This window comes from Acipenser ruthenus, chromosome 18 (genome assembly GCF_902713425.1).
Source record: "Acipenser ruthenus chromosome 18, fAciRut3.2 maternal haplotype, whole genome shotgun sequence".
Classification (NCBI taxonomy): domain Eukaryota; kingdom Metazoa; phylum Chordata; class Actinopteri; order Acipenseriformes; family Acipenseridae; genus Acipenser; species Acipenser ruthenus.
This window is the reverse complement of record NC_081206.1, coordinates 19539195-19556339: the sequence shown is the minus strand read 5'-3', so window position 1 is coordinate 19556339 and position 17145 is coordinate 19539195. Positions and strand designations below refer to the sequence as shown.

The window sequence follows — 17145 nt, the reverse complement described above, 5'->3', positions numbered from 1 at the left end:
TGACTGTAAAGTTTCATGCAATGGAGATGGTTAATATGCATGTTGTGGCTGCTTTTTAGGTTTATACAAACCTGACTGAGTTGGGGTCAAGAAACCATCCAGTAATCTGGACTGACACCACCCTCTCCAGACATTCTGCCCACATAGGCAACAGTGAGATTGATCTAGTTAGCAAAGGGTCTGACGCTTCAGTCCCTTTTAAAAAGTAAGACTCCAGCTCCTTTTGAAGAACGGGCAAACCACTGCTCTATTGACCAATCTGTTGTTAGTGATCCTTTGGCAGAGAGGAAATGCAATTCAGCTTTAGTGTCTGTGTAATATATATATATAAAGTTCCAGCTGCCCAACATTTCGATATGTTGTACATATCTTTCTCAAGGGAGCATGTGTTTGAATCAAAACATTGGAGGTATTCAGAAACAAATGTAGAATTCTAGAACCGTCTTGACCTGAGTGCACAGGAGGTAGGCACAACAATGCCAGACTGCACACAAAGCCTATATAACTTAATTTGTGTGTTTATATTGCTTAATATGCACTTTCTATAACTTCAAATAGCCAACTCGAGCTCGATTTACTTGATGATAATGGACCTGAAATTGGGTTAAAAAATAGTTTTTACTTGTGACTTAATCCATTTGGCATCCATTATCAGACTCAATGCTCAGTCTGCCATTTTGTTCTAATAGCAAAGCCAGAAAAGTCCCCTTCAAGTTTACTAGCACCCTCAGACTGAAGTAACGACTCTTCATTGACTCTTGGTTCTGTTTCTGTCTTCTGTCAATTCTGCCACGATATATCATTCATCATTCATCTGTATTTATTCCTAGATTACTGGATATTGTGTGTCTTCATCCTAATTTATACATAGTAAAAATGGTACAATCGTGATTTTTTATTTTATTTTATATATATTTTATTTTATGAGTTTCAATATGTACAACATATTGAAACGTTGGGCAGCTGGCTCTTTGAGCTAAAATATATATATATATATATATATATATATATATATATATATATATATATATATATATATATATATATTTAAGCAGGTGAAAAAAAAAAAAATCCAGGAGGAATTCAACCGTTTTAACAGTATAAAACCTGAAGTAAACTCCTTTAAAACAGTTATCTCTTTCGAGTTTTGATACTTTTTAAAGTAGTTGTATTATTCACAAGAAACGTATTAATCTGCCTTTGCCATTGCTTTGAAATAGGACTACCTCCGCGCTCATTTGCAAGTCACATTACAGTCATCTCTGGACTGGTATAAACAGCGCTGTGTGCTTTCTGATTCAGTTGTTAAAGGGTTCTGTGGCTGTAGCAAGGTAAACCCCTTTCTCAGAATGGAGAACACTAGCCCTGTCTTTAAGCCTCCTGTAGTAAAAGATTACCTGACCAAAGGAGCCAGGTTTACCAAGTGGGATGATGTGAGTATAACTAACTTGGGGTCACTGTTGGAATAACTTTACTGCCAGTACTCATTGTTTGACTGCATGTCTGTCTTGTTTCTGTTAATACGTTTGAGTATGCATATCCTGAATGAAATCTAGATGATAAGAATGTGTGTATCTTACAGTAGATACTGGAATATAAGAGCAAGTTTCATAGTGTTACCATTACCTTTTTTTCTATGTATTGATCTGGGTGTTTACACAGTAGACGTGTAGGTGTAAAAACATACTTATATGCACTTGGAACTATTCTTTCAACAGCCATTAGCCTGCAGGATTATGACACACTGGTTTGTATGACAGTAGACAATCATCTTGCTCCTTGTACAGCAATATGTAACCACACTCATGGAGCTCACAGACTCATGATTCATGAATGGCTCATAACTTTTTCAGTCTGGCTACTCAGCAGCTACAGTAGGCATTCGACAGTGTGCTGCTGGATCAGTCCATCACACAGGAAAGGAGTTTTTAATAAAGTAATAAGATCTAATTGCACTAAATAAAATTTAGACCTGAATTTAAATATGTTTTTATTCATAGAGTATTGCCAAGAGGGATGACTAAACATTTTCTGAATTATGATAAATTGCTATGAACATAAACTAAATACCCATTAGGACACATTGATTAATGAATAATAGTTGTTTTTGCTTTCCAGGACACAGCAGTTACATCCCCAGTGACTCTAAAAGTGGACCCAAAGGGCTACTACCTGTACTGGACCCACCAGAACCACGTAGGTGCATGGTTATTTGGAAATAATTGACTAATGAGTAGGAACAGTAAATACACTACAATCATAGAAACAGCACCTTCTGCAGAGGTACATAAACCTAGCCACAGAGATATAGTGGAGGCAGGGATACTGTACAGACATACAGAGGCTTCAAAAAGTATTAGGACACCACTTCTGGTTTTTGGTGCTTCAGTATAGGGCAGTTGCTACCTGCTTGACTCCACTCAGACCTTTTCTCAATAAATATCTTGGTATCCCTGAATAGATAATCATCTTCTCTTCAAATATATACAAATAACTGTGGTGATCTAGCTGTCTCACAGGAGCAGTGGTGTCTCAAATTGTTTCACATGTTCTATGAATGTCCAGCTACTGGGTGTGGGACATTTACTGGCCATTAACCCCACTTTGTCTCATTGTTTACTTAATGTCCTGAAATCCCTGAATAGAATACCGTCCACTTAAAAGGTTTTAATAAGCAAGACATTCCACACATACTTCCAGCTTGTGTCACGTTGAATATTGCACTGTAAAATAAAGTTTTTGAGGGAGGAAATAAAGAGAAGAACTAATATCCCATGTCATTCTGCATTGGTAGTCAATAGAAAACATTTGGGATGTCACTGTATTTGTGGGACATCTTGCTTATTAAAATATTTTGTCTTTTTATGAGGATTTTTTTTTTTTTACACACACTGTAACATAATGTGCAACAGTCAACAATGCTATATTATTTATACTGCACTATAGTAAAAGCAGTTGTGGTAGAGCACAGATGAATGGTAAATCACAGATAAGTACGGCATGATAAGGCATTGTAAAATGCTGATAAATATATTAGTGTGCAAATTTACCTTGATAAATCTTTATAAGGGGTGTATACAAGACAATGCTCATTAGTGAAGATGGGCCGTAACTGGCAGATCAATTTGGGATAGTCTGTGTTCTAAAATGATTTTTACTTAAAAGCACCTTTAGACCTCGCCACTTCCGTTCATATTCTGATGCAAAACATGTGGCTGTTGTATCATTTGCTGACCTGTTTTTAAGTAGTGGTGCAGCACAATCACAGACATCCCTCAATGACAAAGTGCCTGTGAGCTTTAAATCTAAAGACATTTACAGTCAACTGCAATGATTACCAGATTTTTCTTTGCTTCAGGTAAATTTAGAAACTATGGTGGCCGATTTACTCCAAAGTGAAAATTAGATTTCGTTTTTTTCAAAATGAGAAAAATCCATAACTGGGTCATTCTACAGAAATGGGACAAATTGAGTCCCCACCTCAAAGTAAAGCGTATTTAAAGATTAAAAAAAAAACTTTTGTCAGATGCAATATACATATATTTCTTTCACTGTTTTCATTAACATTTAGCAAATATGCGTACTTATTAGTATGCAATATTAACATTTAAGGGTGATTTTTTATAACAGTTCCGTGTCCCCACTTCCAGTTCTTATACTTTCTCATCAAAACACATGTATTTTATGGAATCATTTTAAAACATGACAGTATTTTTTAAAAAGGAATGTTGTATCATAGTGTAATATTGAACTAGTATTTTAAAATATTTTTTTAGGCATGTATGTGAGTAGATCCGTTTCAAACATTTCTTCAAAAATCACTTCAAGTATCTGAAAATCATTGATTAGGTTTATTATGCGTCATTACCGTACATGCTATTCTGCTATGATTAAATGTTTTACAAAACAAATGATTATAGGTTAGAATTATTTCATGATTTATATGTTCAAATTTAGGCAAGGTCAGAATGTGTAGGCCTCAGATTCCCTTGTAAGATGGCCTTTTGAATGAAATATTTGCCTATTAATAATAATTAATATATAATATCAATATTTTGCTCTATTTGACAATGCCAAGATATATATATATATTTTTTTTCTATGTGCCAAGACGACTTTGCTGCCCTTCCTCTGGCATATGGTAATCAGTAGAGTACCACAGGGATCAGTATTAGGTCCTATGCTCTTTCCTAATCTACATTAATGACTTAGATTCTGGTATAGTAAGCTAACATGTTAAACACGGTCTAGACAGCATTCAGAACTGGGCAGACACATGGCAAATGACATTTAATTTTAAATTTTTTTTTTTTTTAATTTAGTCGTTGCCAATTTTTTACCCTGGTTTTCTCCCCAATTTAGCATGCCCAATTATTATCTGTATCCTCGGCTCACCGATAGGGCACATCCTGCACTCCGCGCGGAGCGCCTTTACTGGATGCACCACTCGGGAGCCCATGGCAAATGACATTTAATAGAAAAAGTGTAAGGTAGTAAAGCCAACACAATGCTCAGATATATAGTGACAAGTGTTGAATTTAAATCAAGGGAAGTAATGTTAAAACTTTACAATGCATTAGTAAGACCTCATCTAGAGTATTGTCTTCAGTTCTGGTCACCTTGCTACAAAAAGGATATTGCTGCTTTAGAGTGCAAAGAAGAGTGACCAGAATTATTCAGTTTAAAAGCCATGTCATATGCAGACAGGCTAAAAGAATTAAATCTATTAAGTCTTGAACAAAGAAGACTACAAAGCGATTCATCATTCAGAATTCTAAAAGGTATTGTCAATGTCGACCCAAGGGATTTTTTCGACCTGAAAAAAGAAACAAAGACCAGGGGTCTCAAGTGGAGATTAGATAAAGGGACTTTCAGAACAGAAAATAGGAGGCACTTTTTTACACAGAGAATTGTGAGGGTCTGGAACCAACTCCCCAGTAATGTTGTTGAAGCTGACACCCTGGGATCCTTCAAGAAGCTGCTTGATGAGATTCTGGGATCAATAAGCTACTAACAACCAAACGAGCAAGAAGGGCCGAATGGCTTCCTCTCATTTGTAATGTTCTTATTTCTTATGTGTATGTTTTTGTTTGGTTTGATTTTTGTGCTCCACAAATCTCATTCAGCACCTACTGCTCTCTAGACTCCTAACTCACCTCACCTCTTGGTTTTAAGTGCGTCAGCTAAATAGCCTGTTGCTAAATAGCCTGGTTCTCATTGTGACCCTCATTATCATGATTGCAGCTCATTATTTGTGCGTGTTGAGTAATTTGCATTGCACTTAAGTTTACATAGGCCACAGTGCAAAATAATTCCCTAGCTGCTAGGCAATTTGGATTTTGCAGCCACAATTGTTTGCACTACAGCTATCCTTACATCAGCCCCAATGTGTTTTAAAGTTTTACGATTTCCAATATAACCTATTTTGGAATCTGTGTAGTGTCATTATAAATGGTTTATTTCTTTACATATTTATTTTAAATCACTTTAAATCTTTAAGTGTCATTACCATAGCAAGCTGTCATTACTGTAACTGTAATGTCATTACTGTAACAATAGATATTTTAATGAATAAAACTGCACCAGCATTTGCAGGAGTGAAAGTTATATTAGCAATGGGTAAGGGGCTCATATTTAAAAAAAATAGGAGTTTGGTATACTTTGAATCATTGTTAACATATTTCTTAATTAAAAATAGCAGTACAAAACCTGATAACTTTTTTTTTTATTACTCAATAAATATGAAAATCAAAGTTTATCTTTTGAAAAATTATTTCACTAATGTGTAATGTTATAATGTCTAATCAATTTTATGTATATTCCTCTTTATACAGCAGTTTTTAGTTGTGTTACGGTAATGACAGATTTATGTGCTAAAACATTTTTGAACACAAATATATAAAAAAATACATTAAAATTTCAGCTTGGTTGAGTTATGTTATATGCAGATAAGACTTTTTAATTTTAATTTTGGTTGTTTCACTAAAAAAATATCACATCAATTTCTCAGTTTTTTGTAACCCCAATTTGTCCCCTTTCTGTAGAATGACCCAACTATATTAAACACGCAATACAGTGCTACATTTATAAATACTCAAAGAAACGTAATAAAAGCAATGACAAACATCTTTAAAGACAAACATTTTGACTAGAAGTGTTTCTTTCAGCTCTAAATATCTCGCCACGATATCTGACAGGTTATTTCCAAGTTGATCTACAGTGTCGAAGTTGGCGCCATATAGTATATTAAAATGTGACTCCTCAGCCTTTCTCGTCATGACTTTAAAAGTCTCCCTGTCTCCTGATTTCAGAACTTTCTATCTTTAAATAGCAGAGCTTTCTGAGTGCTGTAAAATACTAATAAAATCCAGGGGCTGCTTATCCTGGAAGGTTATAGGTTAATGAAATCGATGTCTTAGCATCATCAAATTAGGGGGCATGTCGCAATAAACCGCCAATGATCTCTGCCCAGCCTGCAATCCAACATTCACTTACAGTAGATTCATTTTGTGAACGATATGTGTTCAACACCCTTTTGCATTTTTTTTTGTGTACACTGTTTGGCGTTACACGGATTGGAGAATATCTACAATGCACACATCAACTATACAGTGTTATTGCAGCCTTTTCACAACCTTCATAAATCCATGACTGGACTGTCAATGTTGTGTACAAATAACATAAAACAATCCAAAAGAGCAGCACAGCACAGATGCCACTGGTTTGTTCATGGCTTTCTCTTGTGGTGACACACCTGCAGGTGCTTTTGTATTTAAACAAACAATGTCGGCAGCTCATTTCACTATGAAATCCACACCAGTTTTCAGTAATGAGAGGCAAATAATAAATTGCACAACATGCTTCTGGTATTGTTGTCAAATGTTTTTGGTTTTTTTTTTTACAAGATGTAGCCCATCTTTTTAGAAGCTTTTATTGGAGGTTCCAATCCTAGCCTAAGGAGGAGTTTGCCTCCACTGTCCTAATTCTCCTCGATCTCTCTGCCGCCTTTGACACTGTCGATCACTCTATTCTCCTATCCTCTCTCGCTGACCTGGGAATCTCTGGCACTGCTCTGGCCTGGTTCTCCTCCTACCTCTCCGACCACACCTACCAGGTAACCTGGCGCGGCTCAACCTCCACACCTTGGGCCCCCTCATCGCATCCTATGGTTTCTCATACCATTTCTATGCTGATGATGCTCAGATCTTCCTCTCCTCCCCCCCCCCCCCCTCTGACCCCACCATCCCCTCCCATATCTCTACCTGTCTGTCTGCTATCTCCTCCTGGATGCACTTGCATCACCTCAAACTCAACCTCTCTAAATCTGACCTCCTTTTCTTCGCCTCCTCATCTTCCCCCTCCTCTGATCCCTCTATCTCCATTCCTCTGGAACCTACCACGCTCTCTCCCTCCTCCTCAAACAAGAACCTTGGAGTAACCCTGGACCCCTGCCTCTCCTACTCCCAGCACATCTCCACTCTTGCACACACCTGCCGATTCTTCCTGAACAACATTCGCAACTTCTTGTCCAGGCCCTGGTACTCTCCCGCCTAGACTACTGCAACTCCATCCTGGCCGGCCTCCCTGCATCTGCCACCCGTCCGCTCCAGCTCATACAGAACTCCGCTGCTCGCCTGGTGTTCTCTCTGCCTCGCTTCTCCCACGCTCTCCACTGCTCCCCTCACTCCACTGGCTCCCAATCACTGCTCACATCCAGTTCAAGATTCTTGTACTCGCCTACCGCTGCCTTGACCAGACTGCACCCAGCTACCTCCAGGCCCTCATGTCTTCCTATACCCCCACCCGACTTCTCCGCTCCGCCTGCACTAGAAGACTGGCTGTACCTCCTCTATGCTCCCCTGCCTCCAAAGCCTGCTCCTTCTCCACCCTCACCCCGCAGTGATGGAATAACCTTCCTATGGATGTCAGGACTGCCCAGTCCCTGACCACCATCCAGCGCCTCCTCAAGACACACCTCTTCAGACAACACCTGTAAAACTCAACTCTTCTCTCCTGGACAATATAGCACTCTGCCTTTAATGCACTTTAACTTGCACTTATCTGCTCCCTATTTTACTATATTTAATCCTGCACTTAACCCAATCTGTAGTATTTTGTATTTCACCTGCACTCGTATCTAACCCTGATGTAACTATCAACATTGTTATCTGCACTTGAACTGCCCCGATATCAAATCGTACTGTGCTTCGTATTTGCTCTTATTAGGACTGAAGTCATTGTGTTTTGTATCTTGCTCTTAATTGTACTGTAATTATTGATATGTATTTTTATTTGTAAACAACTGAAAGTCACCCTGGGTAAGGGCTTCTGCTAATAAATAAATAAATTAATTAATTAATACATTAATAAATTAGTAAATAAATAATACACTCATCAGTACGCTCAGGAATAAAAACAGCTTTTCAGGGGAGAATTGGGTTAAAAACAGAAGCAGATGAGCTGCTTTTCTGATTGTATATTACCAATTTGCATATGGGAAACTGACACATTCAGTATTCTCACTACTTTTCACCAGTTTTAATTATTTTTTAATAAACGCTGATAGTCCCAGGAAATTTTATCGGCCTTGAAATACTGAATACAATCATTTATATGCTGTCTTTTGGTCATGGAGCTGGCTTTCACATCAATGCAGGTGATAGCTGGCTGTTTTAATCTGCCATGTGAGCCACTTCAGTATGTCTGTGAGGTCAAAATGTTTAACCAATATAAAAGGCTGGCTATTGATTTTAGCAGCTATATGAAGTTGCATGTTTCTCAAAACCAAACCCGGGATTACTGAGGCTTGTTCCTGGAAAGATAGAAGACCTTGTGTATGCAAGGATTAAAGTGACTTTCAATCATAAATGATATTTTGAGGCTTGCATTAGACAAGTATGTAAACTCGATTCAAGTGCACCGCAACTATTGTGATGCGCCTCTCTTGTGTGGTACACACGTGCATACCTGTAGATTGTCTTCAATTTTGTATTTTCTTTTTAAATATATATATATATATATATTTTTGTGTGTGTGTGTGCTTTGTAGGACATGGAATTTCTAGAATTTTCAAGCATACGGGACACAAGATCAGGGAAATATGCTAAACTTCCCAAGGTAAGTCATTCCATTTTTATAGAGACTGAGGTCGTTTGTTGTAGCAATAACTAAACAAAGGTGGCCCCCTTTATAGATTTTCAAATAAAATACCTACCTTTTTAATCCTTTTGAAATTCTGCATGGCATAGTTTGTGAAAATACAGTACCACTTTGGTTGCAGCAGCCGATGTTTCCTTCTGGAGTGCTTGTTTCTGATGTCTGTGCTATGAATAAAGTTTGCTTGGTGAACCACCCATCAATCTCTTCTCTGACTTTGATTGGCTCTGAGTTTGATTTGATCAACCATTACCCCAGTGGGATAAACCACAACTTGATTTTATTAGAGCATTTTACTGCACTGGGGAAATACCCCTTAAAATGAGGGGAATTTCCAGGGGAATTCCTTTGCACTATAAAATGCTCAGAAAAAAATGCAGCTGAACCCCTCGGCCAATCTAAATTGGAGTAGAGCTTGGGGGTGATGGAGACGTTTTTCTAATGGCAAAAGCTGTTCTGTGACCCCAGAAACACTGGTGTTGGTGACAGGCTTTTCCCCAGCTTGGTTTCAGATGTCGTGTGCATGTAGAGCATTTAGGTTAAGGATTCTATAGTGTTAAACAGGTATAATAAATTACATTTCACTTGATCAGAGATTATTGGCATCTTTGTCATAATTGTCATTGTAATGAACCTGTGCTACTTCTTTTATAGCTGTATGCTAAAATACAGGATTTGTCAGTGTCATATAGGTAAATGATCTAGTATATTACACCTTTTATAATGCAATGTGTTTTCCCTCCATTCTTTAATCAACTCCTATTTTTTAAAGTAGAATAAACCATGCTAATGTTACAGAATGCGAAACAACACATTGTTAGGTTCAAGTTTTATACAAATTAACAGGTGTTTTACCTCTCAAAAAATAGGAGTTAAAGACTGGAGTAAACACTTTGAAAATATGGTGTGATGTCTCTTAAACAATAAGTGACACCCTACACATGATGCATTAACTTATAGTAGCAATGCATTCTGACCACTCTGACCACACCCAGCCATGGATCATTATATGTCCCAATTCAGTATTCATTTAGTTACCATAAGGAAAGCATTATAAAACAAAGAGAGGTATGGCGAAAGCATGACATCACCATGGGGGGAAAACTGCAAAATGACCTTGCAAATTTACGATGGTAAACTTGCTATGTTACCTGAAACTAGCCCATAAACTTCCCTTTGTAGTCCACATGTTCTTAAGTGTTGTTACTCTATTGAGATGTTAAAGTCTCTCCCAGCATGTCAATCTGACTGAAGCTCCAGTTGGTTTTGCATATGGCTTGTGATTTGCCTGGTTTCCTTGACGGCCACAGGCATTATGCAAATCAGAAACACTAACAATTTTTTTTTAAAAAAGAACCATCCTCAACAATCTGATCCCTTTGAGAAGAACAGGGAGGTTCATGACCTTAAGTGCAAATCCACTGCAACCGCAACTGTGGTATCCCTGCATTTACTGCTGACTGAGATTTCCATTTATTGTTGTCGCTGCTATTGAACCATTAAGGCTGCTATTTACTTACTCAAAGGTGTTCAATTTTATACTAATATTTGATAGGATTTTTCATTGGCTGTTTACTATGCTATTTCCTCTTCCCTTCTGTGCACTTCAGTACTTCCACTATTATGTAACTACATCCTTAAATCCCACATCTATGAATCCTTCTTGTCACTCTATGTGCTATATATGCATGCTCCTCCTACTACCTGCAACAGCAGTGTGGAGTAGTGGTTAGGGCTCTGGACTCTTGACCGGAGGGTCGTGGGTTCAATCCCCGGTAGGGGACACTGCTGTTGTACCCTTGAGCAAGGTACTTTACCTAGATTGCTCCAGTAAAAACCCAACTGTATAAATGGGTAATTGTATGTAAAAATAATGTGATATCTTGTAACAATTGTAAGTCGCCCTGGATAAGGGCGTCTGCTAAGAAATAGATAATAATAATAATAATAATAATAACAGCAAAGATGGAACGATAAAAAAAGGGGAACTAGGCCTGTAGCTCATGTAAACAAATGAAAAAAGAGGTCATATCTTTTTCAAATGGTGGTGGGTTGTCAATGCACACATAGGGACATAGTGATGTTTTGTAGGGTGTTTAACTATCCCTTTATTAGGGTTTACCGCAATATTTTTGCATGGTATTTTTTACAGTTTACCCATGGTTACCATAGTTTAACCTGGTTTGCCATGTTTATTAATATGCTTTACCATACCTCACGATTCTTACAACGTTACTGTACCTATGCTTTTCACTCTGTTTTATTACACTTTGCTATACTTTCACTATGGTACGGTAAACTTTATAGAATGACTGAGAAAGCTGATAATTAACAATTTCTTTCAAACATGCTGTATTAACCTTTTCAAATATAACTTTTAAAGGTATTTCACAGAACAGTTTGCAGTAGATGGAACTGAGTTAGAAGTGAAATTTTTAAAGAAATAATAAAAAAAAAACAGTCATCAAAATCCATTTAGCCCCCGGTAACCCCTTAATAAAAAATATATGGGTAAAGGTGTCCCACAGACCTCAAAGGACAAGGGACAACACTGAGAAATAGCCTACAAGAAAGCATGAAAAATGCAATCTTTGATTAGACCCAATACCTGTAATGAACATGCTGGCTACAGTATGTAGTGCAGTTTCCCAAACTAAAAAAATACAGTTTCTGAAATGTGCTCATTTTGACCATATACCAGTTTTTCATATCAATGCCATCTTTAAGCAATTTTTCAGTATTTGAAAATACAAAATTATACCAATACTAAATATAATGAATTGACTTGTATATGATTTATAATAATCTTCATAGGCCATCAAAATGCAGTAGTGCAAGGGTAGCTACACTGATAAGTACAGTATTCTGTAAATAAGTATATTTTCCCCCTATAGCTTCCAAAGGTTCGCAATGTGTTCAACATGGATTTTCCAGAAAGCCACCACTTAACAAAAACACTGACTATAGTATCGGGACCTGACATGGTGAACCTGACCTTTCACAACTTTTTCGCTTCCAAGGAAAATGTTAGCAAGGTAAGACATGGTTTTCAATATTACCAGGGTCACTGATACTGTGGATATGAGGGTTTCCAAGCACACACCACGTATATGAGATACAAGGACAGCCTTTAGAGGTGGCATTGATTTAAAATGGGTTCTGGGGGTACTACTATCACACACACAGAGCCCACATTACTTGAAGTGCCTACTGAGATCCCCCTATCCAAAGTACAATCACTTACAATAGGGAACCATATGCAGACTTCTAAAATGAACCCAAATATTATATTTTAGATCCATTTTAGAAGGATGCTTATGGTTCTTTATATTATATTACTGAAAAAATGTCAGTGTGACTATACTGTACATGGGTTTTATATGGGTCACAGCTGTCAATGGTCGCTGGTGTTACTTAAAAGTGGGTGCATGTCTCAGTAGGATTATCCCACACTGTCCAGATGAAGTGCATATTCCTGAACTGACTTAGACCAGGTCACAGTGAGTGAACTAGGATTTAACCCACATTGAGTTAGTGAGGTGAGGTGTGGTGTGGTCTCTTGTCACTGTGTTTGGGGAAGCACAGTGTATGTGCGTATACGAGACAATTTATATAAGTACCAGTGCAAATTGTTCTCAATTTCTTCAATGAGGAGGAAAAAAGTTATACCAGCAAAAAAACAACTTGGGTTTTGGTAGTTAAATTTATGTTCCTAGTTTCTTACTACTTTATAAAATATTTGAATGCTTCAAAACTACAAATAAACAAATCATTCATTTAAGGTCTCTTTCCCGCTAACTGTGTTTTTGTGAATGTTAAGTAAATAAATTGGACAGGCCCTATTTACTGTTTCTTCCCAGAATGTTTTGTTAAGGACTGTTTTTTTTAAGCCCATCTCGATGAATTAAATCAAGTTTGCAGAAACCCTTCTTGCTGTTTCAGTGACTGTCGTTTTCAAGTCCTTGTGAAATCACAGTCTTCTTGTGCAGTGACGAGCACTGGCAGCAGTAACTGTCTGCTGTTTATCTTCTATAGGATTGGGCAGATGATATACTGGCAATTGCTTACAACCCACTGACGAACAATGCCTGTAGACAGACCTACCTGGACAAGATGTAAGTATACAGGGCACTACTCTCCATCGCTGCTCACTGTAAATGGGAAGGTTTCAAGTGTTTTCATGTGTTCTGCCTAAAAACAATGAATAGTGAAAAGGGATCCACCAACGTACTGTATTTCATTTTCACAAAACACATGTAAACAGTATTTTTTAGACAACTACAGGAATAAAAAGTTCAATTGCAGCATCCCTCTTTTAGTCCACTTAATGCATCCAGCAGCGGGATTAAGTGAGTTTTCTCAACTTGCACAGACTGAGCAATATCAATAATCCCAATTGCTGCAAATCAGAAGTTCATTAGATCATTGGGATCATCAGGTTAACTAGATGAAGTTTAAAGTGATTGCAGCATACTAAATCAGACCCTCATTAAGTGGATTAAGTTAGTCCTGTGAAGTTAGAGAACACACTAGTCTGCTTTGCTTGGGTCTCCTTTTTCTCAGTATTTTCATGCAGATCTGGGTAATATGGGTTAAATACACATGCAAACTGTTTGTTCTTTATACAGAATACTAATATTGTTTGCACCTTTATAATACAGTTAACCTATAATACTAAACCGTGTGGATCTATCTTTTATTTCTTAGTATATTCTTGAAATTCCCTATGCAAAATTATGCATATTATGAATTGCAGTTTGGATTTGCATCTTAAAGTAATGCACAGACATACTATGGATATTGAAAGTCTGAATACCAAACAGCCTTTATCAAGCAGCTATAAATCGTTATGCAGAGCACAATGGGAGGATGTAGATTGTCCTGTAAATGTACACTATGTTACAGCATACAGATTGTGTAGATCGCTGCATTACACTTACCTTTTATATGACAGATAATATTAGTTTAAGTCCTGTCTGTTAAAAATGAATACAGGGGAAAGCAATGAGATAAGGAACACAATCTATATAAAATAAGAGGGGAATAATGCGGGCAAAGAATATTTCCTCTACAGCGCACAGAAAATGGTTCTTCCAATAGTCTAAAATTCTGGTTTCTATTTTCAATATACTGCCCTAGGGTTTAGTTTCCATGATCAGTCTACCTTGATCAGATCAGCTAAATGAATTAACTGGATCTTCTGATTAGTACGCTGCAATTGGGACTCACTTTGTTCAGTTCCTGGGGATTTTCTGGTCCCGAAGTTAGTCCGCTTGAAGGGGACTAAACCACTGGTACAGTGCAATAACCTTCAGTGTTTTGTGTTTAAACAATAAAAAAAAAATATGGAAGGCAACTATACCAACTTCCAACCCATCAGAGCAGAACTGTTTATTCTTCCCCTTGTCTCGTTTCATTGGTTTCAAAGGTTTTCTGACCATAAACTCCCTGCCTACTGTACCTCATTAGCTGCCCCTTTGCATTGCTCAATACCAGTAGTCTTCTATCCCTATTTGTGACTGAAAGGATTCTAGAAAGTTCCATTTTAAACAACTTTTTTTTAATTCCTCTTCTTTTTACTGTTTACACATTTCTAGACTCCAGTATTTCAATGTATTCACATTTTGAACAGCTGTATTAATACGTTAATATTTTCATATAGTTTGGGAAACTTAGCCTTGTACATAAATAACCAAAAAGCCTTTGCAAATTGGTGTTCTAATATATTAACATATGGAAATGCCAAACCTTTTTACCATCAAGAGTGCTTCAGCACAGTGTGTAGTGGTATCACACTGTCACATTGTAGGCTATCTGTTTGGGCTAATGATGCTGAATTAGCCGCTTGTAAATAATTCACATTATGGAGACATGCACGCTGCTGATAAGGTGCTTATCAGAAGTATGCTCTTCTATTGGTCTGTATCTCTGTTTCTATTGGTCTGTATCTCTTATCAGAAGTATGCTCTTCTATTGGTGTGTATCTCTTATCAGAAGTATGCTCTTCTATTGGTATGTATCTCTTATCAGAAGTATGCTCTTCTATTGGTCTGCATCTCTTATCAGAAGTATGTTCTTCTATTGGTCTGTATCTCTTATCAGAAGTATGCTCTTCTATTGGTGTGTATCTCTTATCAGAAGTATGCTCTTCTATTGGTCTGTATCTCTTATCAGAAGTATGCTCTTCTATTGGTGTGTATCTCTTATCAGAAGTATGCTCTTCTATTGGTCTGTATCTCTTATCAGAAGTATGCTCTTCTATTGGTCTGTATCTCTTATCAGAAGTATGCTCTTCTATTGGTCTGTATCTCATCAGAAATATGCTCTTCTATTGGTCTGTATCTCTTATCAGAAGTATGCTCTTTTATTGGTCTGTATCTCTGTTTTTAGATATGTACGAATCATACTAAAGACAAACAAAGATGGGAAGATACCTGTAAAAAAGTAAGTATAAAGCTAAGTGGCTATGATTTCTTGTTTGTATAAACTGAAGACTGCAAACGTGTAGGGAGTTCAGTAGGTATAACATGTGTTTAAATAAGAATAATACGAAAATTGAACAATAAAACTGCCAGAATTAGTGGGAAATATTACTAAGTAACTTTTGGGAGCCACTGTGTGTATGTATGTATACATATATGCATCCTGTATACCCACGCACTGATACATCTATCTTTTATAGATATTTAGTTGAAAATAGATAAGTAGAGATGCAATCAGTAACCAATATTCTAATCGAATATCAGACAGGTAATAATCACAAATGATCAATGCTTTGAGAAGACTTTACACATACTTTTGTTTCTTGCTTTTGAATAATAGACACGTCACAAAGAGAAATATAAGACATAAAATAAATATAAATGCATGAGGTAGTAATATATATATATATATATATATATATATATATATATATATATATATATATATATATATATATATATATATATATATATTCAAATGGGGCACCAGGGCGATTAATCCAGCTACAGTACAAACGTTAAAAGACACTAATCTAAAAGAAACTAATTATGTTGCATCTCTAATAGATAGTTGGAATATTAAGATTGTTGGTAGGTTTGCTCACCCGGGAGATTTTGAGTATGCTGCAGTGTTGTCTTTATTTTTCAGTATTTATAAGATGTTTCCTGCTGACAGAAAGAGGGTAGAAGCTGCCTTGGTTTCCAGCCATCTCCCTAAAGGAAAGGTGAGACTGTCCATGTCCTGGAATGTCTTTCATGTGGGTAGATGGTTTGTTGGGTGATATTTCCGGGGCAAAGGGGTTTTAAAGGTGAAGATTTCAGTGTTGAATGCACATTTATCTTTGAGGTGGCACAGTGGTTTTACATTCTATAGATTGTATAGAACTGAGATCTGTTTCAAATGATGTGACTGCAGCTTCATAAAGAAAAGCAGACTGCAAGGCAAGTATTTTTTTTGTTTTATTTCTCCATAGGGGAATTGTTAACTACGCTACCCTTCAATGTGTGTCTAAAAACTCGTCTATATTAAAATAATGCACATAAATGACACTGTTCCTAATATAAGAAACTTGCAGTGTACTTACCTTGTTACGTGTTTGAAACCCCGGAATAATATTAAATGAAGTTCATAACTAAAGTTCGGGAGGCGGGTCAGACACCAATCTCCGCATCACCAGATTGAATCCTTCAATTTACACATTAGCTAATTAAGATTGTTAGCACTATAAATACCCTCTTCACTTACCTCTCGTGTGTTTCGATTTCAACGCAACCCCCCCCACCCCCCCCACCCCATCTCCACCTTTTCTTAAAAACAATTTCTAGGTTTTGTCTATGGGGGTCTCCGCCTCGTCCAGTCGGCCAGGCAGTGAGCCCTAAAACCAAGTTAGGTTTGATGCCAAATTAATGTGTATATACAACATACTTCTCTGTAAATTCGCATACTCCGCATTCTCCACAATAAATATTTTTACTAAAACATTTTGTGATTGGTGTTTGTCCCAAA

At 37.1% G+C, this 17145-nt stretch overlaps 1 protein-coding gene across 1 annotated transcript in view; it reads left to right on the top strand.

The window, feature by feature from the left end:
* The first annotated feature begins 1318 nt into the window (after window positions 1–1318).
* plcb2 (phospholipase C, beta 2) overlaps window positions 1319–17145 on the top strand; it is a 36915-nt gene continuing 21088 nt past the window's right edge. The window contains exons 1-7 of the mRNA XM_058992176.1: window positions 1319–1433; window positions 2119–2196; window positions 9049–9117; window positions 12051–12191; window positions 13192–13271; window positions 15547–15600; window positions 16288–16363. Of these exons, the coding sequence (XP_058848159.1) occupies window positions 1350–1433; window positions 2119–2196; window positions 9049–9117; window positions 12051–12191; window positions 13192–13271; window positions 15547–15600; window positions 16288–16363 (582 nt within the window). The 5' untranslated portion in view covers window positions 1319–1349. The remainder of the gene's footprint in view (window positions 1434–2118; window positions 2197–9048; window positions 9118–12050; window positions 12192–13191; window positions 13272–15546; window positions 15601–16287; window positions 16364–17145) is intronic.